Consider the following 25,450-nt stretch of genomic DNA (forward strand, 5'->3'; position numbering starts at 1 on the left):
TAGTTGCAGGCAGAAATGAAGCACACTTCTATGTTGCAGTTTAATCCAGCTGCTCAGTCTGGAGCCTTCAGCCGCTAGGTGGCAGCCCAAACATCTGCTCACTGCCGGGCGTGAGATTGACTCGGGAGTGAGCCATTGATTTATATAAAAGTAGTTGAGAGTCGTTGTGTGTGTGTGTGTGTGTGTGTGTGTGTGTGTGTGTGTGTGCCTCAGCTCTCCTCTGTCACCGCTGCAGCTGAGTCAGCAGAAAACAGAAACCACAGACACACACCACAGGAAGAACATTTTTCCTTCACTCAATCTTTCACTGATGAAACTAATGAACTGAAATCCAGCAGTTCACTGAACTTGGGGTCAGAATGATAAGAGTAATAAAAAAACAATAACAAGCCAAAAAATAGATAAAATTAATACATTAATACATTCTTTATTGAGGCATTGATGATAGATGAGATTTATATTATCACATATTGTACATAAAGTAAAAAATGTACCAAAATTTATTATACATGAATAATTAATAAGCAAAAGCCTAATGTAGGAAAATCAGTAAAATCATTACTTTTCTAAGCAAATGTTGCTTTTCTGAGTGTGATTCTTTAAAGTCCGGATCATTACGAAAAAACTTAATAGAAATCTGTTATTACAGATTAGACTCAAACAAGACGGTCATTCATTGTATCACAGTAGATTCTTTTCAAATTATGATATATATTGTTTGTTGAATCCACATTTCTGATACAGCGTCAACAAAAACTCCACAAGCTTCACAAAGATAGGATTTTTAAAGGATTGTACACATGTACTTAATAAACTGGTAAGTCAGTAGTGTGGGCTCATGAAGGCTGCTGGCCAGTCAGATTTATTAAGATTATTAATCACAGAAAGCACAAATGCCTCCTGCATGAGAAAGAAGAAATCAATCAGTATTATTATTACTATTGTTGTGAAAAACACAATGCAAGTGTAGTCCATTGTGTTTATCACAGCTTACACATTATTCAAGTGTATTGAGATATTAAAGCTGAAATGTATAGCATTTAAAGCTGGCTGTGGAGTTTCTTAATGACTTCCCTCCACCTGTGGACAGGTGGGCTGCCACTGGCCACCAGCCTCCTGAGCAGGCTGCAGGGCTGCAGGTAGGGCACATCAGGGTGCGCCTGGCGGTAGTGCTCCAGCCTCTCCAGGACCGTCGCCAGCCCCACCATGCCAGCGTAGAACATGGGGCCTCCACGGTGCCTGGGCCAGCCGTAGCCAAACACGTAGATGATATCTATGTCTTCGGGTCCTGCAGCTATTCCATCCTCCAAGATGCGGAAGCCCTCATTGATCAGGACATAGAGGCAGCGCTCCAGCACCTCCTGGTGGTCGATGCGGCGTGCCACCAGGCCATGCCGTGCTCGGTACTCCTCCAGAAAGCTGTGAAACCAAGGATCAGACCTGGCAACCCGACTGCCAGGTTTGTCGTACTGGTACCATCCCCGGCCTGTTTTCTGACCAAACCGTCCTTGCTCACAGAGCAGGTCTCCCAGGGGGCTGTAACGCCGACCTTCTCGGAGCCTGGTTGGCTGCCCTGATGCTGAACCAGACTCCACCAGCCCATCCCCCTTCCTGACCCTCCAGCCAACATCGAGCCCAGAGAGGTCGGACATTCTGAACACACCCATGGGAAACCCAAACTCCTCCAGTGCTCGATCTACTAACTCAGGCGTGGCTCCCTCTTCTAACAGGAAGAAAGCTTGCTCGATGTATGGCTTCAGCATGCGGTTACCCACAAAGCCCCGGCAGTTTCCAACAGCCACGCTGACTTTGCCCATTTTCTTTCCCAGTTGCATGGCGGTGGCCACGGCTTGAGGAGAGGACTGTGGTCCATACACCACCTCCAACAGCTTCATGACATGGGCCGGGGCAAAAAAGTGCATCCCGACCACCAGCTCCGGGTTGCGAGTTTGAGAGGCCAGGTGGTCGACGTCTAGCGCGGAAGTGTTGGTGCACAGGAAAGTGCCTGGTTTACAAACAGCCGACAGCTGCTGGAAGACTTTCTTCTTCAGAGCCATGTCCTCAAACACGGCCTCGATCACCAGGTCAACGTCTGCTACAGCCTGAATGTCGTGGCTGTAACTGATCTTATGAAGTGCGGCGGGGGTCAGCCCACGTCTCTTAGCCCCTCGCTCCAACATGCCTGACACTGCCTGCTTTGCCTCCATGAGCTGCTTCTCCTGGGTCTCCACGGCGACCACAGACATCCCCGTCTGAGCCAGGGCCACTGCTATGCCTCTCCCCATGGTGCCAAGACCTTAGAGGACAAAAATCACACGGTGACTACAGAAAAATTAACAATGCTAGACTGTAAATAGTTCTGGCCTGGCAGCATAAAGTTTTTCCAAAGCTTGCAATTTTTAATGCACAAGCTGCTGAGCTTCACATATCCAGATTGTCATACATCCAATCCTCCCTGCAGGGAAGAGAGAATTCATCCATTTAAATTCAGCTGAACTGTACATGAGGGCTTAGTTTCCATAGGCAACGTGAATGTGGAGATGCCACACAGATAGCTTGATGAGTCAACTTGCTTGTGCTTATTCAAAGCTCAGACATCTAGAAATTAAAAGCCCAAAGCTCTTACCAATGACAGCTGCTTTATGTACAGGCCTAGGCTTGCTTGTGTCCCAGCGGGCTCCATTGGGCATGTTCCACTTGCTGACAGCTCTCTGAGCAAAGAAACAGTACTGCAGGGCGCGGGCCTGGCCTGAGGTGAAGAGAGTGGCCATCAGCTCTTTCTCCCGCTCCATGCCCTGAAGGTACGGCCGGGTGGCAGCTGCTCGGACCGCCTGGACACACGCCACTGGTGCTATGGCTCCACGGGCACTTTGTCGCACCTTCTGCATCGCCCCCTCAAACAGAGCATCAAAATCAGACGGACGTGGACACGGATAGGTGCTTATACGACGGGCATCCAGTGATTTTGCTGAAATAGAAACATGGAAGAAAAGAGACACCAGAGGAATGACTTTTTTTCTTGTAGTTCTGTCACTTTTGGTGCCAGTTAAAAGTTTAAAGCAAATCAAAATGTATGCCTGCATGATTTTGTTTTTTAAACAGTGAAATGCCTCCTGGTTTTTCCATCGGTACCGCTTTTTTTTCCCCCCACCTTCTCCAATTTGTCAGCCGGCACTCAGTCTGGGTTTAATTACTGTTTCAGGAACACTCGTCCACTCAATCACTAGATACCCCAGTAGCTTCTAAGAGCAGAGTGATTTGACAGACCATTTCCAAACTAATTGGAGGGACCCTGGCAGTGCACTGTTACTGTCCACCTTGAATATGACCAATCTGAAACAAAATGGAAAGCAACTATTTCCTTCCGGGCAAAATAGTTGGTAAATTTCCAACTCTAGGAACCAAGGCGGAGGAAATTGAATTTTTGTGATTCTCTGTGAGCCTGTGAGCAATGGTACAATACTGGAGCAATTTTCCAGGTGAAACTACATGAGAAGTTTAATATTATAGGCAAAAAACTTTATAGCAATAGACTTCCTGTCTGCTGTGATTTAAGCTTGGGAACAATGAGAATGAAGAAGAAGGCCACTCTACTAAAACCTTGTTAAAAAGCATCTTAATTCCCATTCCTGTCTCCTCTGACATGATTACATGAGACAGTAGTCAGAATCCTTCACAGCTCCACTGAATTACACTCAGCCGTGGGTCTGGGCCAGAAACTGGGTCACCATGGTAAAGCTTAAAGAGACAGCAGCCACATCTGATTTATGGTATCCACTTTGTCAAACAATAAACAGTTTGGTCTAATACAATTGTCAGGATCAATATATGAGAGATGAACAATGAAAGGTGAAGGTCATTTCAGGCCAGTTAAATGTACACTCTGTCCAGAGTGAAAGGTCAATCAGATACTGTGTGGCGGTGCAATGTGAATCCAATGTACTTTAGGAGGGCATTATTGCAGCAGTTAATCTGTAAATGGTTGAGCTGTGGATTTGTTGTGCAGCGAGTGGGAAGCCTGGTTGTCCTGACAGATGTAGCGGGCAGATGTTGCGACTACTGGGGTAAAAAAGTTAATCTTGTCACCAGCGAGAGACTTGAATCTATGCGTGTGTGTGTGCTTGAGGACAGACGCGCATCAATTTTAGTGCACGGACTGCTTTTTTTTTTTTTTTTTTTTTTTTTTTTTTTTTGTGTATAAATATATACCCATGTGTCAGCTTTACTGTACTATAGCACTGTAGTGTCTTATGTTTGCATTCATGGATGTGACAGACTAAATCTATTCTGTGCTGGTTGACTCATCAGCCGTGCATCTCCATGTCACAAACACTTACACTTGATTTGTAAATTTAGACACACATTTTCTGTCCCCATTTAATACCCCTGCTAATCAACTCGAGACTGGCGTATCCGTCAAAATCTTCGCAGATTTTGATTCGATCTCCCCAAATCTCCCATCTTGTGTGCTGCTGGCTTTTCTGTCTGACTCACTCTAAGCCTCAGCTTTACTAACAACACTCACTTTCTCACCCACTCAAAGTCATCTTGGCAATGTTGTGTGAAAAAAAAGCATTTCTAAAAGGCGTAAGACTGCAATCATCTTCTGATTGTAAAATTTTTTTTATTTTTTTTTCTTACACACAATCCTCGAGTCTTGCTGTTGACATTTTGCACGGATGTAGTAAGAATATTTGCGAAAGGCACAATATTACTAGGCACAAAGTAACAGGCTTCCTATTAATTTTAATATCTTGGAAATGAGCCGTCATTGCAGAGTAAGCTGACAACAAATAGTTTAAGATGACATCTCCAAAGCAAGTAACTCACTACCTGCAGTCATGAAAACATCTCATCTTCATTTCATGCAGGAGAATCAAAGGCTCTTGTACAAACAGGGCTCTGCTTAGGCAAAGCTGAACAAAACACAACCTCCCCTCATGTGCCTCATGGAGAGAGATAATACACAAAACCACACATCAGAGTGGGTGGTTTGTGCACTGGTTCACAACACCATTCTTAAATGCTTAAAGGATTAGTTTGACATTTTGGGAAATAGACTTATACTCTTTCTTGCTGAGGCTTAGATGAGAAGATCGATACCACTCTCACATCTGTATATTAAATATGAAGCTAATGCCAGGGCACCAGGATTAGCTTAGCTTAGCATAAAGACTGGAAGCACAGGAAACCAGACATGAAAATGATCCTTTTTTATCTAACTCTAAACGAGAAAACATATAAGCATAATTATAAATAAATTTACTTCAAAACAGCAATAAAATAACACGTAAATATGGCTGCTGTTAAATTGTTTTGAAGAATAAACAAAAAGCGTGTCAAAAAAAGACATAAAATCTTAAAAGCTGTTTTATTTCTCACTCATTCTTCAGGCTGAGCATACTAGTGTGGTCTGTCAGTAATATCGCCATGTAGCAAATCTGAATGGGTTACACTTTACACGGACTGAGAACTCATTCCTCGTAAACTGCTGGGATGTGGCACACTTTAGCAGTCCATTCAGCGGGTAAATGAGTTTGATTCACACACACGGGGCAATCCTCATCCTCCTAAATGACTGGTGAGGGCCCATTATTAATATTCTAGGAAAGTTTGTCCCTTTTCGCCCTTCTGAATAATACAGCAAAAGCAGTGAAGACATCAGAGCACATCTGACAGAGCCATGAAACATTTATGACTTCTGTGGTGGAGGATCTGCCTGCCGTGTTTTCTGCTTCCTTTGACTTCCTACAAACCTACACGTCGACACTTCTTGAGGTCGGACTTGCCTAAAATAACTGCTCTAGGAGGAATTTCTGTTCCTTCTACTGAGTTTTTTTTTTCTTTCAATTTTTAAACCGGTGAAGAACAGGGGGGATTTTATACCAGCAGGTACCTTGTGCTCTTATGTCTTTTTTCTTTTTTGTATCTCACCTGCAACACTCAGGGCAAACTTTACAGCTGCATCCACAGTGCTGTGCTCAGCAACCCGATCCACTACTCCAAGCTGCAGCGCCTCAGCAGCAGTGACATGGCGGCCTACGGCAGACATGAAGGACAAAGAGAGTCTATATGGGCGACATGTGACATTTCAAATTATTGGATAAGCAATAGTACATTGTCCTGGTGGCTTTGTGATTAGGACATATACTTTCCCTTTGTTTGATTCTTGCCTTTATCGAATTAAGGCAAAATGCCAAAAAAAAGAAGAATTGTTTGATTTATTATGATTTAATAAAATTTCATATAATGACACAAGAGGTTTCACTGGCAGTGGTGATGGGGAAAAATGAACACACGCTGACATCTGCTGGTCACCACACTAAACTACCAACGTCACGGTAACAGCAGCTGTACTCTTGTGTACCGTGTTAATCAACAGCTCTGCCAATATGATAATAACTGACTCTCATAATGATAATATGCAGGAACATTTGCATGCGGCATTCATTTGGAACCACAGGTTAAACACACAAAACATGGGCTTGACAAACAGAATACTGTAAGAAAAACAGACTATTGTGTTTGGTGATTCCTTCATATTTACTGATGCTGACCTATACCTAGTTTAGTGCATTAAAACTATCTGAACTCGTAACAACTCTATAAAAGGTAGACAAGGTTAACCTGTCTTTGCTACCTGTGGTGATGAGGTCTAAGGCAGCTGGGACCCCAATGAGCCTTGGCAGACGCTGGGTTCCCCCTGCGGCTGGCAGTAGACCCAGACTCACCTCTGGAAGTCCCAGTCTGGCCTGAAAGGACACAAAGGCACAAAGTGTGATGAATGGAGGGTAGTGAACAGTGGGTCTCCATGACATTCACAAACACAGCTCTCTCTGGCAAGTAAACGCATTACAGTGATTATTTTATGGCTTAGAAGGGTGGAAAAAAAAAAATCTTCACAGTATTAGAGAATCTCAAGAATATCGTACCTCTGGGAAAATAATGACTATTTACTTTTTTTTTTTTCTTAAATGACCTAACAAAAATAAACCGGTCATAGTTTTAATGAATAAATTATGTAAATGCCTGATGATTGTGGAATGTCTATTGTTTTGTTGTTATGTGGATTTCTTTTTATTGTTTTGGTTTTCTTGCCTTGGACCCCCCATGAGTTGTGTTTATGAATGAATGAATGAATGAATAATCACTTTGGAAATGTAGTAATTCATGTTTCCCATGACAAGTCACTGTGTAACATTCAATAGTGTGAGTCAGACAGTGATGCAGCTCGACACTGACATTAGAGAGACACTGACAGAGAGAGACACAGAGGTCTGAAGTGTGAACTAACTTTGGAGTGTGCGATTCGATAATGACAGCCAAGTGCGAGCTCAAGGCCTCCGCCTAAAGCACTTCCCTCTATGGCTGCCACCACCGGTTTGTTTGCAGCCTCGATGGCGTGTATCATCGGTACCAGTGGAGGCCCAGACATGTTCGTCCCAAACTCTTTGATGTCGGCCCCTGTCATGCAAATGAAACAGATGATGTTATCAGTGGTGCCGTGAGGTGCATCTGGTTCCATATCCGTCTGGATGTCGTCTTTGAAGGAGATTACACAAAATCCCCAGTTTTGGGGTGTTAAAAATCACACGCTGCTGATTAGAGCTGACACAATTTATTGAACAAAATCTGTCAAAAAACTAATTATCAACTAATTAATCATTTCAGTCTTTTTTTTCTTGAAAGAATACCATTCATTCATTGGTTTCAGCTTGTCAAGTATGAATATTTTCTACTTTTCTTTGTCTTATGTGATGAATATGTTTAGTTTTAAAATTGTGAGGCTAATCAACTCAAGTTAAGCTTCAGGAAACAGTTTTTTTTTTTTAAGTATGAGAAACATCAATTGCTTAATCAAGAAAATAATCTGCATATTAATCTATGATGAAAATAATTGTTAGTTGCAGCACAAGTGTTGATTCACTTTAATTTTCTTCAACAGTTCATGTTTATTTTATAACACAGACTTGAACTTGCACTAACTTAATAAACATGACCTACTGATGAATATTTATCTGAGTCTGTTAGTGCCATTATTTACTTTTGATGGAGCAGTTTTATGTGTTTTTGATGAACTCCAGCTCCATTTTATATTAACAAATGTTGTAATATTCTCTCTTGTTCTTTTCTATTTCCCCTCTCCATGACTGCTTTCTGCATCAAGCGTATCCCCCAAATCACCACAACATGATACAAATTTAAAATCTATGAAAAAAATCTATGCTTTCCTTCTTGATGTGTCTCTGTGGACCAATTGCAGTCAAAAGAAAATGTCCTGCAGCATTTTAATCCCATTTTCCCTTGTTCTCTTGTTGAGGACCAGAGGGACTCCATTGTACATCAAGGTAACAGTGTGGGATGTGGGACCAAATGCACCCATAATTTGCAACCAGAATGTCATGGAGTGGTTCCATTTCAAAGGATTTTTTTAAAATCTTATTGCTAAGGGTGTGCTGAAGCAGTTCACATTTAAAACCAACAATAAAAATGGCAAATTTGGAGTTGTGTCAGCATTTTGAACTTTCAGGAAATAAAGAAAAATGTTCATACCCCCACAGAATATTCCATTCTGGCCACAGATAACCACTGACTTCACCTTTGGGTCACCGAGTGCTCTCTTCACCGTGTCAACGATGCCCTGCCTCACCGCTGCACTGTGTAAAATAAAACACATGGTTTTGCATGAGTGAGTGAGTTTATAATATCTATATATATATATATATATATATATATATATATATATATAAGTTTAGACTTAACTTCACTAATCGGGCAGTCCTCTGCAGATATACTCAATTTAGGATTTTTTAATGTGTTGGTTTTTAAATTGTTATTATCTAGGATTAAGGGACAGACCTTTCTGCTGCAGCACTTCTTCCTCCTTCAGAGGAAAGATTTTTAAGTCCTTCTCAAAAAAAATCTGAATCACTATAAATTTTTATTGTGTCATTTCTGTGTAGCTTTTCTTACCCGTTGCTTATTTTCTATGGTTCCACCCTTGCATGTCACAATGATCACTTTTGATAAATACATCTTAAATACAGGCCTTGAAAGCGCACCAGAAAATATGTTAACTTCATCAGATATGCATTATTTAGAACATACCATACATTATATATAAATGTTTCTATAAAAGGGGTCAGCAGTGGCCTAAATAGAAAAGCAGACAGAATAAATGTGTTAGAAAAGTCCCCCACTTCATTACCACAACTGGGGTGCCCTTCAGCAAGGTTTTTAAATTTTTTTTTTTAGTAACAACTAAAGCTGAGCTTGACGAGCTGAGTCTGAGATGTCCTCAAGAGCCCACTGTACATAAGATAAACCTGTTTTAGCTCAGAGGCGGAAGAAGGATTCAGAAGGATTCTTAAGTAAAAGTAGCATAGTAGAAAAATATTCAACTATAAGTAAAAGTCTCACATTGAACCTTTTTGTAGATAAAAAGTAATAATATTAGTAAGTATTATCAGCAAAAATAATGCAGCAGAATGGAACCAGTGTCAGTGTATTGTAACAGTTTATTATTATTATAATTAATGTCATAACTGATACATTTCCATGTAAGCAAGCAGAGGATCAAAGTCAAGCTTATTTTAACTACTTTTCATACCGTTAATCTATAACAATGCATCATATGAGGACATCACAGATTTTTTTTTTTAATAAAATCTGTTACTGCAAAGTAACAGTAGCTGTCAGATCAATGTAGGGAGTAAAAAGTATTCGCTCTGAAATGTAGTGTAGAAGTATAAAGTAGCATAAAATGCAAATAATTAAGTAGAATACAAATTATACTAAAAGTACAGGACTTGAGGAATGTAATTGGTCACAGCCCAATGCTGTTTTGTCTAACAGAAATCTTTCCTCTGACGCCATCCTCTGGCAAAATATTTTTTACCTTGAGCTCACAAAGTTATCTTGTGTGCCTCTTTTCTTGCGCAAGTGTGGCTATCGCACCTCTAAAGATGTGGGGTTAGTAAATTGTCTTCCCACAACACAAACAAACATCGTGGATCTTAAACACTCGGTACAGCCTTGTCTGTGACGTTAGCTCACCTGAGCGCGTTGACAGGCGGATTTTGGAGAGTAATCAACCCAACGGACCCTGAAACACGAGTATATTGAGCCATGATGTCGACGATCGAGCACTGCAAGTTGTCGCAAGTCTTTTTGGTGTGCAGACTGAACTTTGTAACTTCACGCCTGCTGGCAGGACGACATCACCTTTATAACACTTTTTCACTCCATGTATCCATGCATGGTTCTAAACGATTTTCTTCTTCGTCTTCTTGGCTTCTGCTCTCTCATGCCCAGAACTCAGAGCATTACCGCCCTCACCTGGCCATGAGCCGATCAGAAAACCCAATTCTCTCTATTTGATTCCCCTTCTTGTTAATAATCTGTAAGAACAAAACAAAAAAAACACCCAAAGAAAAACAACAACATATTTTCATGTAGCATGTAATTGTCGACCAATGATGTGCAATTTTTGAACTCAAGTATTACAATAACTTAAAGTCTGTTGATAGGCGGAAGTGACGTCGCTGCAGCGGTTGGCCAGCCGTTGTTTCTTTCCGTTGCTCTCGGTGACAACTGGGAGCTGAAACAGTCGGTGGTTTACTGGCTACTAAAGTGAGAAATATGCGCTCACTCGTCGGACTAATCGCTGTAGTTGTGTTAGCCAGCTTGTACCTGTACTCACTGTCCCTGTACCTGCCCGCGGCACCCCGACGACGTCCTCATCCAGCTGCCGAAAGAGAACATGTGGACACAGCAGAGTCTGAGCGGCCCCCTGACAGCTCAGAAGAAGCCAGCAGGTGACTGGTGTTAGCCGTTAGCAGGAGAAGATAAAGTATTTCTCTAGGTTTGACATATATATAAATGTATCTAGCTCCAGTATTTAAATAGTATGCTACTGTAACGTTAGTGTCGCTAGCATACCCCCATCCCACCTTCTCTCCCCTTCACACACCTGTATCCACAGCCAAAAACACCAGTTATAGTGATCGGGGAACTTGGCAATAATTAAGCATGTCACAATGTAGTTGAATATTCCCATTTATTCTGTATTTTATGTTACACAGTTGTGGAACAAAATATCTTGATAACATATCATAATATGCAAAATCAACAAAATATTAGCAGTTACATTTTTACCATCTAATGCTTATTGGTTATGATTATTTTGCTCTTATTAAAAGAAACCATTGCTCTGTGCTTGGTGTGTGATATTGTGATTTAACAATTGTTTTGTTGAGACTTAACCATAAGTAACGTGGTAAATAGAATAAGATAGGGCTGCTACGAACAAGTAGTCAATAAACTCTAAGGAAATAGTGAAAAATGCCCATTGCGATTTCATTAAGCCCACAGTTCAGAGTCACATGGAACTAGAGATTTTTTTTGTATTTTACTTTTTTCTTTTTTTTTAATTGTAATTTATCAATTGTAAAATTACTGATAAATTGCTGATTCATTTTATATTGATCACTATTTGATTAAAGAAGTGATTGTTAGATCTCTAATAAACAATTAGATCTAAATAAATATGGCTTTGATTCACAGTGCAATTCAAAATGCTGTCTTTTTACAGAAATATACAATTTTATATTTGTTTGTAGTTATGCTGCTGTCAAAATTGAGATATTTCTGATTACAATGTCATCTGTCCATATTTCCCTACCCTTTCTGTACATGGATGAATGGATGATGTGACTAACTTGAGTGTTGATGTTGCTGCAGGCTGAAGTTCCCTTCAGACTTGGAGGAGCTGAGAGAACTGGCTGAGCTTCTGCAGTTTTACAAGACAGAGCACACTGGATATGTCCTGCTACTCTTCTGTAGTGCATATCTGTACAAGCAGTCCTTTGCCATTCCTGGATCCTCGTTCCTGGTAAGATAAAAACATTCTCAGGTGTTCTTTGTACTGATGCTGGATGTCAAGGATATTGTTTAATAGAAAAATATGAAAAATGGATTGAAATTTGCTAAAAACTGTCATACTTGGTAGGTGTAAAAGAATTTAGGCTTTCGTGAGAGACGTACTTTAAGAAAAACTGAAAAGGGACTTGGCCTGCATGTTGTGTGTGCTTGGTTTCTTCTTTAAAGACGACACACTGCAGAGGATAAAAATACTCATCTAGTGCAAACAAGAAGGGAATGTCTGTTTGTGTGGCAGCCATGCTGGACTGTTGGCCGCTCATTGTAATACTTTCTGCATAGCTGAGTGTGCAGCACAGAGAAAAGCCCAAAACTACAAGCCACATGCAGTTTACAGCAGCGTGCAGTGAAATAAGGTTTTAGCCATTTGAAATAGTAAAAAATAAAATGAAAATCAATATGTGACTGTCAGTGTTGATATAGCCGCCACTATAAATCTATGTATGGGAAACACTATGAGAAGTTTAAAACTATTTTCGGTTCATTATGAAACTGAGGCGGGGCTAATTAGACTGTGGATGTCAAATGTGTCCTCAGTGCTGCTTGGGTGCATTCACACCTGTACTTAGAGCTGTCCACTTGTGATCAGATCACCCGAGATGCATGTTAATGCCAGGTCTGGACAGGCTGCGTGTCAGAGCTGACACACGTATTGATGATGTGTAGTAACTCAGGTCTTTGGTCTCCACTTGTCTTTGTGCAGAACATTCTTGCAGGAGCTATATTTGGACCATATCAAGGACTGCTGCTAGCCTGTGTGCTCACCACTGTGGGCTCCACCATGTGCTACCTCCTGTCCCAGGCCTTCGGAAAGCACTACATTGTGAACCTCTTCCCTGATAAAGTCTCCATGCTACAGAGGAAGGTATATGTGTGACACAGTGTAAACAACTAATTCAAGGCAAAAAATGTTAAAAGTAGTTTTATAGAATTATGTTTGCAAATTTGTAAAGTGCTGATGTACAAAGTTTAAATCTCAACAATTAACTGTTCTTCCAGGTGTGTAGATGTTCTACATAGAGAGAAAAAGATCTGCATACTGCTGACAGTGCATATAAATACACTGCCAAGAGGTCTGCATGCACAAATTAACTCAAGTAAAAGAGTGAAAAGAGATTTTCTAACTCTCCATTCTAAGGGTCCCAATGAAAACCTATTGTTATGATTCTTCTTGTAAAATCTCTTACAATATGGGTGTAAGCCTTCACAAGTTTTATCACCTCCCTAAGGATGTGTTGTGTAATAATAAATATCTCATGATTTCATAGTAACTATGAGACCTATGTCAACGGGACACAATGCTTTGTACTGACTCTGAATCACAGTTTAGGTAAATTAAGGTAATGTTAGGCAAAGTTATGCCGCAGTGTTACTCACCAAAATAAATCTGATTCCACTATAACAAAGTCAAATGATGATTGTTATCACATACCTGTTGATAAGCTACACAGCATGTAATAGAATTTACTGTCATTTGACACTGGATTTTTGTTATTACAGTACCAGAAACAATGTGACGTAACACTATCAGCCAAAAAAGAAATTACAAAAAAGAATCTATTGTATAATCTATAATCTACTGTCCCGTCATAGACCGTTGTTTAACATGTAATGTCTCTCTCCCAGGTTGAGGAGAACCAGGACTGTCTATTCTTCTTTCTGCTCTTCCTACGATTCTTTCCCATGACACCCAACTGGTTTCTGAACATGTCTGCCCCGATTGTAAACATCCCGATCATGTTCTTCTTCTGCTCAGTCTTCATTGGTAAGCAAGCACACGTGGATCACGTAGTTGACGGCTTGTCAGAGCTGTCAGTAAATGATGTGATGACACTCTCTCCACACTCTTCATACTGTACGTCATGTATTCATGAGCCACTCTAAAGTTTTATCATAATAGGTTAAATGCCAATTACTGTTTAATATTTGTTCCTTAAGATCTATTCATAGTTTTGTCGTTTTCCCTAAAGAGTGCATCAATTCAAACCAGAATACCGAAGTATTTGTCTCAGTGTTGCAAATAAAGTTCCATATCGCGACTCACTGCAGTTTGTTTTTGATCTGCTTTCATAGGTCTCCTGCCGTACAACTTCATCTGTGTCCAGACAGGCGTCATGCTATCTGAGGTATCATCGCTTGATGACTTGTTCTCCTGGGAGCGGCTGCTGCAGCTGCTGGCCATCGCCTGCATGGCTCTGCTGCCCGGTGCCCTCATCCGCCACTACAGTCAGAGGCGTCTCAAACTGGATGTCCGGTCACAGAATGGACTCATCACAGATAAGAAGGTCCAGTGATTTATTCTGTAAATGACTTTGTTCTTGGTGTTTTGGTGTGCTCTGCCCTCAAGAGTGAATGTATGTGAAGTGGAGACTCACAAAACCTTTGCACACACGTGTGTGTGACAGCCTCTTTTATCTGGAGTGCTTTATTTCTCTGGAGCCACCTGGACATGGGAAAGGGATTTTAACTTTAAAAAAAATGATGAGACTGTCACAGTGGGATTTGAAGCTGAGTGTGCTGTGTTACCAAATGTTGGTGTTTCTGTACCACAACAACAGCATACACAGCATCTGTATATAGATGTGTGTGTGTACAGTATTCATATTGAGAGGGGGAAGGATTTTTTAGGAAAATTTGCTCCTGCACTCATTATATTATTAAGTGAGTGTTCAAAGTGCCTGAACTTCTACCTCCAGCATGAACACGCGGAAAAATGTATGTAATATTAAAAGCCTACCTATGTTTGTACGAGCTGGATGGTTCATATGATCGTTTTGTTGGGTTCATGTAAACAATGTTATTTGTAACTGAAATACTATTTGCAGTATAAACTACACAACTTGAAGTTGTATTTTACTTGTTTGACAATCACATTTTACAATTTCAGTGTAAATTGTAATAAAGTATATAGGGCAGTTTTTTTTTTTACTATTTTTCAACTCTGAACTGTTTTTCACATTGTACAGTGTAATTTAGAGACCAGTATTTGGCCTCAGAAAGACCAGAGTACCATGTCCACATGTCATTCTGAGGAACCAGTTGAATTATATTACGATTTTTGTGACTAAATGTACAGCCCTGATTTAATGTGTCTTGATGTTAATGAGCTGGATTCTTATTTGAAAGTGAATGTGCAGTTAATTCAGGCAGTGTGAGGCCTCTGTTAAATCAAGCTTTAATATTGCTTCAAAATCCATCTTTGCTGCCTCTTATCATGTGTGTTGAAGAGCAGCATTCTGGTCCTACTGCGTGTGTGTTTCATAAAGTGTTATTTTCTTTCTTCATGTGGGTTAAAGTGTAAAATGTTGTCTCTGCAATTTCGTTTCCCCAGACATGTAAATTCTTTTAAATATAATTCATGGCAGTGACATTTGCAGTATGTCGGATCACAAATGATGTGGCACTTTTTTTATTTCAGAAGTGGAAAAATCTTTGAAATAATAAAACGGTAAACACGTGATAAAACAACACTTTCTTTCAAATATTCTTTATTGCTCAGATCCAGGTTGCTCAGCAATACAGTTCACTCACAACTCAAAACAACAGCATGGCTGTTACCAGAAAGTCATGGATCCACAAGATGTGTTAAAAATGGATCATATGTCTGTCCAGCGCACAGTCACTAATTACCTTGAGGTGTTTGGGACCTTTTGGCCCGTGGGAAATGTAGGACTTTAGGGTTTTGACCTACTGAGGAAACAAAAGGAATCTCCCAAATGGTGAAATGCAGTTAAGAAATGGATCCATGTAAAACCACTACTGAAAGTCTAGTGCTATATGAAGTGTAATACATACTGGATCGCCTACAACAGTCTCATGCAATGCTTTGTGTTTTCTCATTGAACAAGAAGATGGGACAAAAAAAAACACTGCTGTGGTTCTGCATACATCTGACCAGACTTTACTAAATCCTTCCTCAGCTAATCCATACGTTTTTGGATGGTTGTTAAAATGCCCACTTTTGCTGTTCATTCCCAAAGTCAGAACAATTTCAATCATCTTATTTATTTTCAGACCTGGATACTCTGTCAACCCTCCCGCTTGTCAAACAGTCATATCTACTTGCAATTTTTTTTTTTTTTTTTTTTTTTTTTTTTTTTTGCCATTCTTGATTCCCCAAATATGTTGAAAACCCTAGCTAGGATATTTTTCAACCACATTTTTAACAGCTAGTATTATTGGTAGTGATCTAACAGGAATGAATATTAAAGCAAAGAATCCAAACTACTGCTCCAGACATACTGCATTATTAAATCAGTGTAACTGACGAGAAAACCAGATCAACAGAAAACAAGGTAAAGCCTAAACTATCCAACCACCGTGTGATATGACTAACAACACTGTACACTGTCCTCAGTGATGTGTGTGATTGTGGTTTTCTGGTAATGAATATTAATGCCTAGCAACACCCCACAAAAACCTAGAAACAAACTATCCTTGGAAGTTAAAAAAAAAAAAAAAAAGTTTACTACCATCTTGACAAGTTTCGCCTCAGATTGCGGTTGCCTCACAGATGTCTCAACAACCAGGATGCTCCGCTCACAACACCACAGCGAAAACCGAACCAGCTAGAGGGAAACCTGCGCTTATAAAGAGCCAAAAACATAAGAGAGACAGAGGTCTGAAGAGTCCTCCGCAATGCAAGAAAAGAGCCTCAACTTCAAAACTGCTCTTAAAAGAAAAAAAAAAAAAAAAAAAAAAAACTACTCCTGACAATCAAACAAACCATGACTGACAAACTACAATTTCCAGTGCTACTGTGGAAAGCCGTTTCCTCCTCGACATGCCCTACTACAGTGAAGCAGACCACCACAGGAGTCATGCGTTCGAGTAGAAGCACCGTACTGCATTCGTGTGGGTAAGGTCAGGGTATTTTAATCAGGTCTGGTGAGCTATTGTCATCAGTATGAGGTACTGTACCGGCTGTGGAGAGGCTTGCTGAAACAGCCTCAGGCATTGTGTGAGTTTCATAGACCTTTATGTTTTATTTATTTATTTGTTTTAGCACTGCTAGTTTGTGTTCACTGGGACAAAAATGATCCACCTTATCTGATGACAACAGTCTGCCCACCAAAGTTAAAAATCAGCTCTCAACAGTCAAAAGAACCCCAAAGACAAACACTAACTTTCACTATATCATTCATTTATTTAATACTTTTGCCCTACATCGGTTTTAGTAACTAAAGTCAGCCTTGGATTCTGAGAGGTAATTCTGAAATGTACAGCACAAAAAAAAAAAAAAAAATTAAAATAATATTGGTAGATTGATGAGAAAAGCATATAGAGGTCATTTTTGAGGGAAGCTGTGACGCTCTAAACTTCTCCCACCATCTCGCACAATGCAGGTGCAGACTGGTAAGTGTTATAGAGAGACGATGCATTTATGTGTGACTATTGTACATGTTTACAGATATACAGTTATCTTGTCGTACACAGTGACATTTCAACGACTAGAGTTGTTCTACATTCTCTACACAGAAGACTAGGGTTTTACACCATGTTCAAGAGTCCTGTCAGTGTATTTTTGCAGCTTTGTGTTTTCTTCAAATCAACCCCAGAGTATGCTGTTATCAAATAGAGCTGGTAAGATTGGGTTGGGTTGTTATAAAATGCATTTTTTTCACAAGTGAATGAACTTCATTGTTTTTGTTTTTTTGTTTTTTTGTTTTTGTTTTTTAAGTCTCAAAAAACCTGGAGGTACAGTTGGGAAAAACAGGAGGTACAGTTGGTTAGTTTCTGTTTCTATCAACCGATTTGTAACTTTTTTTTTTTTTTGTCTTTCTTTGATGGTGAAATCAGTACACAACATCCACATTCAGAACCACTTCGGACAGGTATGTACCCCTTAGATCCTGCTCTTCATTCCTTTCTAGCAAAAAAATCGACTTGGAAATCCTTTGACGTGTATCATTAAGAGGTTGTTTGGCGTCCAGGCAAAGACAGTCCAACAGAGTTGACTACGGTTTACAAAGTTTCACTAGTCAGCTGGACCTGAAGAGCTTAGAGATTACTGTAGATCTTTTCTCTTGATCTATTTTTTTTTTTCATTAAAAAAGAAAATTAAAAACGCTCAAAATGATCAACAAGGTTAACAAGGCATACAAAATGTGGAAAAAGGGGAAATGAAAGATTGGACTGAGGTACCCTGAAGCCTGAGGTAGATCACAATACTGACATGCGCACTGTTCACATCCTGACCAATGTTAGCACGGTCGTTCACTTTACTGTTCTCCTATTTTTTCAGGTTTTCATTTATATTATTATTCATAGTCTAGTTTTCAAGAAAATAAACACTTCCCTTCAAAATAATATGGCAGTGTCCCACTGAGGAAAAAAAGAAAAGGACTTTGTTTTCTTTTTGTTTCTTATCAATAGCTCTCATCACAAAATAGGAAAAAAATAGATTCATAAATATTACTCTCTCTTTTTATATATATATACACACACACATGCGCACACGCACACACACATACACACACACGGAGGAAGCTGTGCGTATTGGCAATAACCTTGCGTCTGGAAGATGAAGCTGATGGGTGATGTCTGAAAGGTGACAAAATAAGGCAACAAGCTTCCATGGTCTCCAAAGTAAAGCACAAAGGGACACCAGGACCCGCGTGTCCAGCGTGCTCGTAGAGCAGGCGGCCAGCTCGCCAAAATAAAACAGCAAAAAAGTGAAGATGAAAGAAAAGAGCGAGAGTGAGAATGACAATCGTGTCTGTGCCTCTGGCCTGGCCCTGCTGGACACGGCAGGGGCGATATTTTCTAAAAAGGCTGCATATTGTACATTCACAGCTGTCATGCCGTTTTAGAACGCTCCCTGACAAGAGAGGGTTAAAGCCAAACGCCGCTGCGGTCACGTTTGCGGTTGTGTGTGTACCACAGGTCATACAGTGCCTCCCTATAACCCCCCCCCCCCAACCCCAAAAATTTTCCTCACTGCCACTCCACACACCACAAGTCTGCAACCCCCACCCCACCCTTTTTTTTTTTTGGGCCCTCAGCTCACATTTTGTGCTGGCCCTTGTGACGTCCTCATAAGGCCGAGTGTGTGGCAGTGCACATTCAAAAACAACTGGTTGCCTGTTAACAAGCAAAGGTGCACCTTTTTTTTTTCTTTTTTTTCTTTTTTTTTTTAAGACGTCAATTTTTGCTCTGATCGTCGAGGAGAATGCCTTTAGAGACATCCTTTTGATTTTTTTTTATATATCAGGACAACAAGCATGAATGTAGATATATTCTACTACTGTACAGCATGGGAGAGTGATACCAGTTTACTGGTAAAAAAAAAAATCCCTCGGTGGCTTTTAACCTCTGTTGAGCGAAAGTGGCAGTGTTCTCAAAAGGCTACTGAAAAAAAGTGTTTCTTGACAACAAATATTTTTACCCTATTAAAAAAAACATGATGCCCGATGAGAGAGAGTGATGAGAAAGTGAAGCAGAAATTAGCAGAAAAGAAAGAAATAAAAAGAAATAAGTGTAGCATCAGATATGAATGGTGAGAGACATTTCAAAGGGACGTTATCTTTTGCGTTGGCACACACACAGGCTTGTTACAAAGACTCAGAACCATTCACCATATTTACTTATAGGGGATTTCTTTTTTGATTTCAGTGGCCTAAAGTGTGAACAAACAAGGGGAACTGCTTTGTGTGGCTGTCACAGCCCGATCAATGTCAGGAACAAGCAAAATATTAAAAACTACACCAAGTCGTACTGTCATTTTGGTAGAAAAATAACAGTGCATACTCTCAGTGTGTATCAATATACTTTTCTACTCTGTATTAATACTGCTAAGGATATTTAATCTCATCTCAAACTCTTGTAAGAGAAGGTCCATTGTCACTCGCTCTCATTCTAACCCAAAATATCAATCACAATGCCTTGTATATGCTCATGTTAATACAGTTGCTTTATCCATTTGTTAGGCCTATGTTAGTCCAACTAAAGAGATAACGTTATGCAGGGCGACATACTATTTCCTGTTTACCTTTTTTTTTTGACTGTGAAGACAACAGTTCCCAATTCTCTGCCATTTCCATCTTTCCTATAGATTTTTTTGGTCTTTTTTTGTCGTATTATATCAGTACGGTTTCTCCCACTCTATCTGCTCTCACAGGGCTGGCAGTGCACACAATGCCCTCAGCCTTTGGCTCTCACTTGTCTCCCCCCTAGTAAAGTTCTTTGGTTTTGATCCCGGTGCTGCTGGTCTGCCCTGCATGTCCCCCTTGGCCTTCGCCTTTGTCTGGGTAGGTCTCTGTCTGTTTTGGAGGGCTACATTCATTGGCTGGCGCCCACTGAAGCCGCCCTGCTGGTCACTTGGAGTGGTGCGGTGACACGGCGGCGCCCTGCTGGTGTTTCTGTTCCTGCTGTTTGACCTGCTGTATGATCTCCCGGATCTTCCTCTGTGCAGTCTGTTGCAAAGACATCACATGTAGGATGAGGTGTTAGCCGAGCGACGATACAAGACACGGTGTCCATATGTAAAAAAAGGGACAGTAAAGGGAAGGACCACCACAATGTGAAAAAATGGGAAAAGTAAAAAAGACTGATTTAATTAAATCCTATATGTAAATCCATTTGGTTAAACCCTATATGTAAATGTATCTGAAATTCAGAGTGTAAGAATTGATATATAGATAACTGTCAAGTTTATATTAACGGCACATTATGCCTTACTATACTATGATGTTTGTATGCCTTACTATACTATGATACTCTATGTATCTGTCCATTTGATATTATTGTATTACTATATGCTCAGTATGCGTGAGTAAAAGTAATTTAAAAAGCTGGTCAGAAGTGAAAAAACAAGGTTACATTTAAATCTAATTCTTTTTTAGTATTTAGACAATGCACCTTCGGTAAGTGTAAGATTAATGGGTTAATAGCATCTGTAGTTGTTGTATGCTAACAAAATAATTGCCAGGCATCAATAGTTGTCTGACAATACAACAATAGATTTTCTGGAACTTTCAACCATATAACACAGTCTTCATCAACAGACAGAGGGTGCCCAGTTGCTATGGAGACAGATGTGAGAGCTGAGGAGCAATTATGATTTCACGCATAGATCCATCTCCATAACAACTGAGCAAACTCCATCTGCTGATTAAGACCATGTGATACGGTTGTAAACGCCAAAATAAGTTAGTCAATTTTCTTGAGTTGGGGTTGTCAAAAAAAAATTGTTGTTAGTTCATATCCCTATAGTATGTATATATATATATATATATATATATATATATATATATATATATATATATATATATATATATATATATATATATATATACACCGAGAATAGAAAGAAGTGTGTGTGTGTGTGTGTGAGTGTGTGTGGGTGTGTGTGTTTTTTACACCTTTATCATTGTTTTTTGTACTTAAACTCCAATGGCACAATGTACAGTAATTTCTTACACAGATCCACCCACCTCCAACCTGTCACAATCGCATCTAAGACATTATCGTTTGACTTACTTTACTTATTTTGTTCTTTTCTTGTAAGTTCTACTTCTTTATTTCTGTTTCATCTTATTTTTGCACTTCAACTGCAGTTGATAACTACTAATAATAATTAGCCCTGGCTGCCGAGTTGAGCATTGACACGAAAAAATGATGCTACAACTGAACAACAGGTGAGGATAGAGATAGTTCCAAAAAGAAACATGCATCAGCATATTTTGTGGTTATTAAACATACAGCTGCTAAATTAAGGGTTCTACTTGAGCATTATCAATACTGACATTATCCTACGTTTTATGAGTACATGCATGTCGTGCATTTGTTTGTTGTGGATTAAATCCTCCACCACTACCACCTGCACACCCAGTTGCCACTGCATTAACAAGAAATGCAGTCATTATTTTTTTCGTTTTTCTTTCTTACCTGGCTGGCAAAGAAATGCCCACTGATTTTCACAAAGACCTCGTCATTCTCGTCTGGAGTTTGGTCCCGCGGTACGATGACCTCTGCACTCGTAAGGTTCTGGAGCTCGTTTACCTGAAAAATAGACACAGACGTCAAGAGGTCATCGTCTTGCTCTGACGGTCACCTGCAGCCTCACTTACAAAACACACTGACATCACGCACTGGGAGACAAGGTATCAAAATGATGGTGAACTGTATCTGATGAAGCCGAGCAAAGACGGTGGTACATCATGTGCAGTAATCATTGGTGAGGAGCACACTTGCTGCTCATTTATTTACTGTGTTTGTTCTTATGCAAATATAAATACTGGTTAATTTCAATTAAAAGCTGCGTGAGTTACTTTTGAGTAAAGAGATGTTCGAGTTTTTCCCAAGCAGAGTTCAGACTGCAGTCTCCTGGATGAACATGAAAAAATAAAAAGCTGAACAAAGAACAACTTCTCTTCTCTGCTGACTAACGTCGGCTTTAAGCCAAAGTTTTCTGATAATTATGGGGATCCCAAATGTAAAAATGCACAATTTGAATAAATATAAAACAATGGATGTATCCAAAAAAGACTTAGGTTAGACACAGATTAAGTATTGTCAGTATATGCAACAGTTTGTTTTCCAATCTTGACCATAATTTAGTTCAATTCAAGCAACAACTCACCGTCTTGCCTCCTTTACCAATGACCCTGCCAGCTGCAGTTGAGGGAACCTTGATGTGCGTCTCCAGTTTGACCTCCTCTTTCGCTGAGAAGAAGTTCTCCTCTTTCAGCTTCCCAAATATCCGACCTTGGGCCTGGAATACAGAGGAGGGTATGAGGCAAGGAGAGACTGGGGAAAATGGGGACACACAGTGATCCACTGCTGTTTACTATAATACTGTACAGGACAAATGAATCATTTTTGACAAATATTTATGAATTTAGACACAGCAATTTCCTCCAAAATTTCAGAATCAATCACATTTTTATATGAATATTCCTGCACACAATCATAGTGGTTATTTTTTACCTTAAACTGAGCCTCTGGAGTTCCAGTAATGATAACCATCCTCTCAGTAACGTCTGGGCTCTCAGCTGGGGCAATCTGACATACACACAGAGACAAGTTATGGAGACAAAAAAGGAGAAAATCTGGCCAAAAGCTGGTCCTCTTGTTCTGTGGTAATTCAATGCAAACCACTGAATCATCTGAGAAACCTGCAAATATCCTGAGAAAAGCACGAATTGCCTGTCATTGCGTTACAAGGATGCATTGACCAGCTGTCCCACCTCTCCAGACGGAGCTTCAGGGGCTTTCTGAATTGCTCACTTCACTAGTCATCTCCTTTTTCTTCTTTGTTTTTGACCATAAATAACTAACATCCTCAGCTGTGGTCCATGAAGTGCTGCTGACTCAGCCAGCACTCACCAACTTAACGACCTTCATGCCCGATGTGAAGCTCTGAAAAATGTGAGGCATGTGTAACTTGTGTTTGAGGATTCAACTCTAAATGTTGATGAGAGTAGGTTTCACACCCCCCCCCCCCCCCCCCTTCTCATTGAAGTCTGGTAAAAACCCACCTTGATGGAAGCTCCAGCGAAGTGGGCGAGTTGTTTGATGTGCTGGCCCTTCTTGCCGATCAGGGCCCCGACTGCCTGAGTTGGAATAAAGAGGTAGACAACCTCCTGTTCTGGAGCCTGTTGCTGAAAAAAAAAAAAAAAGACCACACAGGAAAAAAAATATTTTACTACACTTTAACTAAACTTTCCTTGCTGATGGCGGCAGAGAAAAAAAACCTTTGAAACTACTTTAAATAGTTACAGAAATTCTGATTTAAGTTGTCAGATACTTGAAGAGCAGCCGAAAACGATGACACCACATGCAACGAAAGCTAAACTGAGCTCTCTGTGAGGGTTTTCTCTCTGGGTAAACATCCCGCTCTGGCCGAGTCTGAATGGAATATTTCCTATTAGGGCAGATGGTTGCCCTATGTTTTTGTTTTTCTTAGCATGGTAACACTCATGTACTCGAGGTTTATAAAGTGAATTTTTACGAGCCACAACTCTGGGCTGAAAAGTCCCCTTCCAGAAATATTTGTGGTGTTCTGGTGACTGGGCGATGGGATGCAGGAATGCCAGACCCGCTGTCCAACACAGACGCTGACTGAGAGGTTGCAACAGCCTGTTATTTACAGTATGTCTCGATTGGTCCTATATCTTCCTTTATTTATCTATTCTGTGGCAGGTTTCAAGGAAGTGGGTGGATTTTTTTTCTCAACGCAAGAGGAAGAAAACTGTTACATCCCAAGTGGGAGGCTTTTTCAAAGCTTCTGGTGTGTAACAAATGTGGTTTTAAATTGCCACCAACTATTACAATAATTATCTAGTAGCACAAAAGGACAAGAAATGAGCTGGAAAGTCTTTGATCACCAAGGCAACACTGACTGTAGTGCAGATTTTAGGCAACATACTGAGTGCTGGTGGGTGATGGCACTTGCTGGAGGAACCCCGTACAGGCCACTGAGATGTGAAGAGTGACTCTGAAAGTGAAGTGACAAGCAGGCCGATCAGATGGCACATAAACACTCACAAACGCACACTTTAAAAGACACATGCATGTACACAAGTCAGGCTCTCACTAGGGGGGAATTTCAGGGCATAAACTCACAGTGAATCACACACTGACTTTCTTGACTATGAAGCACGCAAATACATTCTCACACTCTGTCTCACACCGCTTTGGCTCGCCCTCATCAGGCAATGAGTGGAGACTTTGTTTTACAGACAAACTGACTCATCTCTGGAGAAGATGGGGGAATTCTGGCTGTTTCAGACTGCATACAACATCATGCAGGAAGACCTGAGTCAACAAAGTACTGTTTTTTCAAAAAGCACTTCAGGGGCAACCTGGTTTACCATTTGTTGGAAACAAATTGCAATAACAAGTCAAAACTAATCCCCACAGGAGCTGTGCATCATTTTGCTGGGCGAGAAAAAACGATGTTGGCAAAGTCACTCTAAAAGAGGCATTTTTAAAAAAAAAAAAAAAAATTACCCTCAACCTTTTATGGTTGAGTGCAGAAAAAAAAGGGCATACTCACTAAGAATGGGTTGTATCCTGCTGGTGCAACAGGGGGCACTGCACCGCGTGGTCCAGCAGCAGGGGGCAGCACCGGGAGACCAGAGGAGAAGATGCCCAGAGCGTTCAAGTTCAAGCCTGGGATCAGGTTGGCCTGTTGCTGTGCAGAAGAAGAAGAAGGGAGGCACAGGCAGATTTTAGCCATTAGTTACAAGAAAGAAGACGAAACACTAGGATTATTATTCATTAAAGCTCACTGATTTTTTTGGGGGGGGGGGGATTGGGTGTTTTTTTTCAAGTTTTTATAAAGGAGCAGATCAGTTTAAACAGATTTTAACATGGATTTTATCTCGTCAGACATTTGCAAGTTGTTATGATTCCTGCAGCAAGAGGACACTGACCACTACAGATTAAAGTAAAAAACACAACACGGAAAATCAGCAGCTAATGAGAAGGGGAGAGAAAATGAGGAGAAAACATAAATGACTCATTCACTGTAAGTATTTTCTTTAAACCTGTTTTTTAATTTTTA

The 25,450-nt window shown here is 40.3% G+C and overlaps 3 protein-coding genes across 7 annotated transcripts in view; 1 reads left to right on the forward strand and 2 right to left on the reverse strand.

Annotated features, from left to right (window-relative positions):
• Positions 1-407: 407 nt before the first annotated feature.
• ehhadh (enoyl-CoA hydratase and 3-hydroxyacyl CoA dehydrogenase) lies at positions 408-10,262 on the reverse strand. The gene is made up of 7 exons (XM_022740652.1): positions 10,057-10,262; positions 8,554-8,657; positions 7,295-7,464; positions 6,641-6,752; positions 5,935-6,039; positions 2,627-2,968; positions 408-2,296 (listed from the first exon to the last, which is right to left on the reverse strand). Exons 1-7 carry the CDS (start codon positions 10,128-10,130, stop codon positions 1,041-1,043), a joined length of 2,163 nt encoding a protein of 720 aa, XP_022596373.1. The 5' UTR covers positions 10,131-10,262; the 3' UTR covers positions 408-1,040.
• Positions 10,263-10,553: 291 nt separating this feature from the next.
• tmem41a (transmembrane protein 41A) lies at positions 10,554-15,393 on the forward strand. Its single transcript, XM_022741053.1, has 5 exons — positions 10,554-10,817; positions 11,743-11,893; positions 12,644-12,805; positions 13,567-13,705; positions 14,014-15,393. Exons 1-5 carry the CDS (start codon positions 10,642-10,644, stop codon positions 14,232-14,234), a joined length of 849 nt encoding a protein of 282 aa, XP_022596774.1. The 5' UTR covers positions 10,554-10,641; the 3' UTR covers positions 14,235-15,393.
• Positions 15,394-19,404: 4,011 nt separating this feature from the next.
• igf2bp2 (insulin like growth factor 2 mRNA binding protein 2) overlaps positions 19,405-25,450 on the reverse strand; it is a 46,379-nt gene continuing 40,333 nt past the window's right edge. For 2 of the 5 annotated variants that reach the window (XM_022740632.1, XM_022740629.1), the window contains 6 exons: positions 24,941-25,078; positions 23,421-23,543; positions 22,870-22,944; positions 22,523-22,654; positions 21,829-21,942; positions 19,405-20,354 (listed from right to left, as the gene is read on the reverse strand). In XM_022740632.1, coding sequence (XP_022596353.1) covers positions 20,256-20,354; positions 21,829-21,942; positions 22,523-22,654; positions 22,870-22,944; positions 23,421-23,543; positions 24,941-25,078 — 681 coding nt within the window. In that variant the 3' untranslated portion in view covers positions 19,405-20,255. Of the gene's footprint in view, positions 20,355-21,828; positions 21,943-22,522; positions 22,655-22,869; positions 22,945-23,420; positions 23,544-24,310; positions 24,380-24,940; positions 25,079-25,450 lie in introns of all 5 variants that reach the window. The other 3 variants (XM_022740628.1, XM_022740631.1, XM_022740630.1) reach the window with 3 other exon arrangements.

The sequence above is a fragment of the Seriola dumerili genome, unplaced genomic scaffold (assembly GCF_002260705.1).
Source record: "Seriola dumerili isolate Sdu_G_001 unplaced genomic scaffold, Sdu_1.0 BDQW01000052.1, whole genome shotgun sequence".
In the NCBI taxonomy this organism is placed as follows: domain Eukaryota; kingdom Metazoa; phylum Chordata; class Actinopteri; order Carangiformes; family Carangidae; genus Seriola; species Seriola dumerili.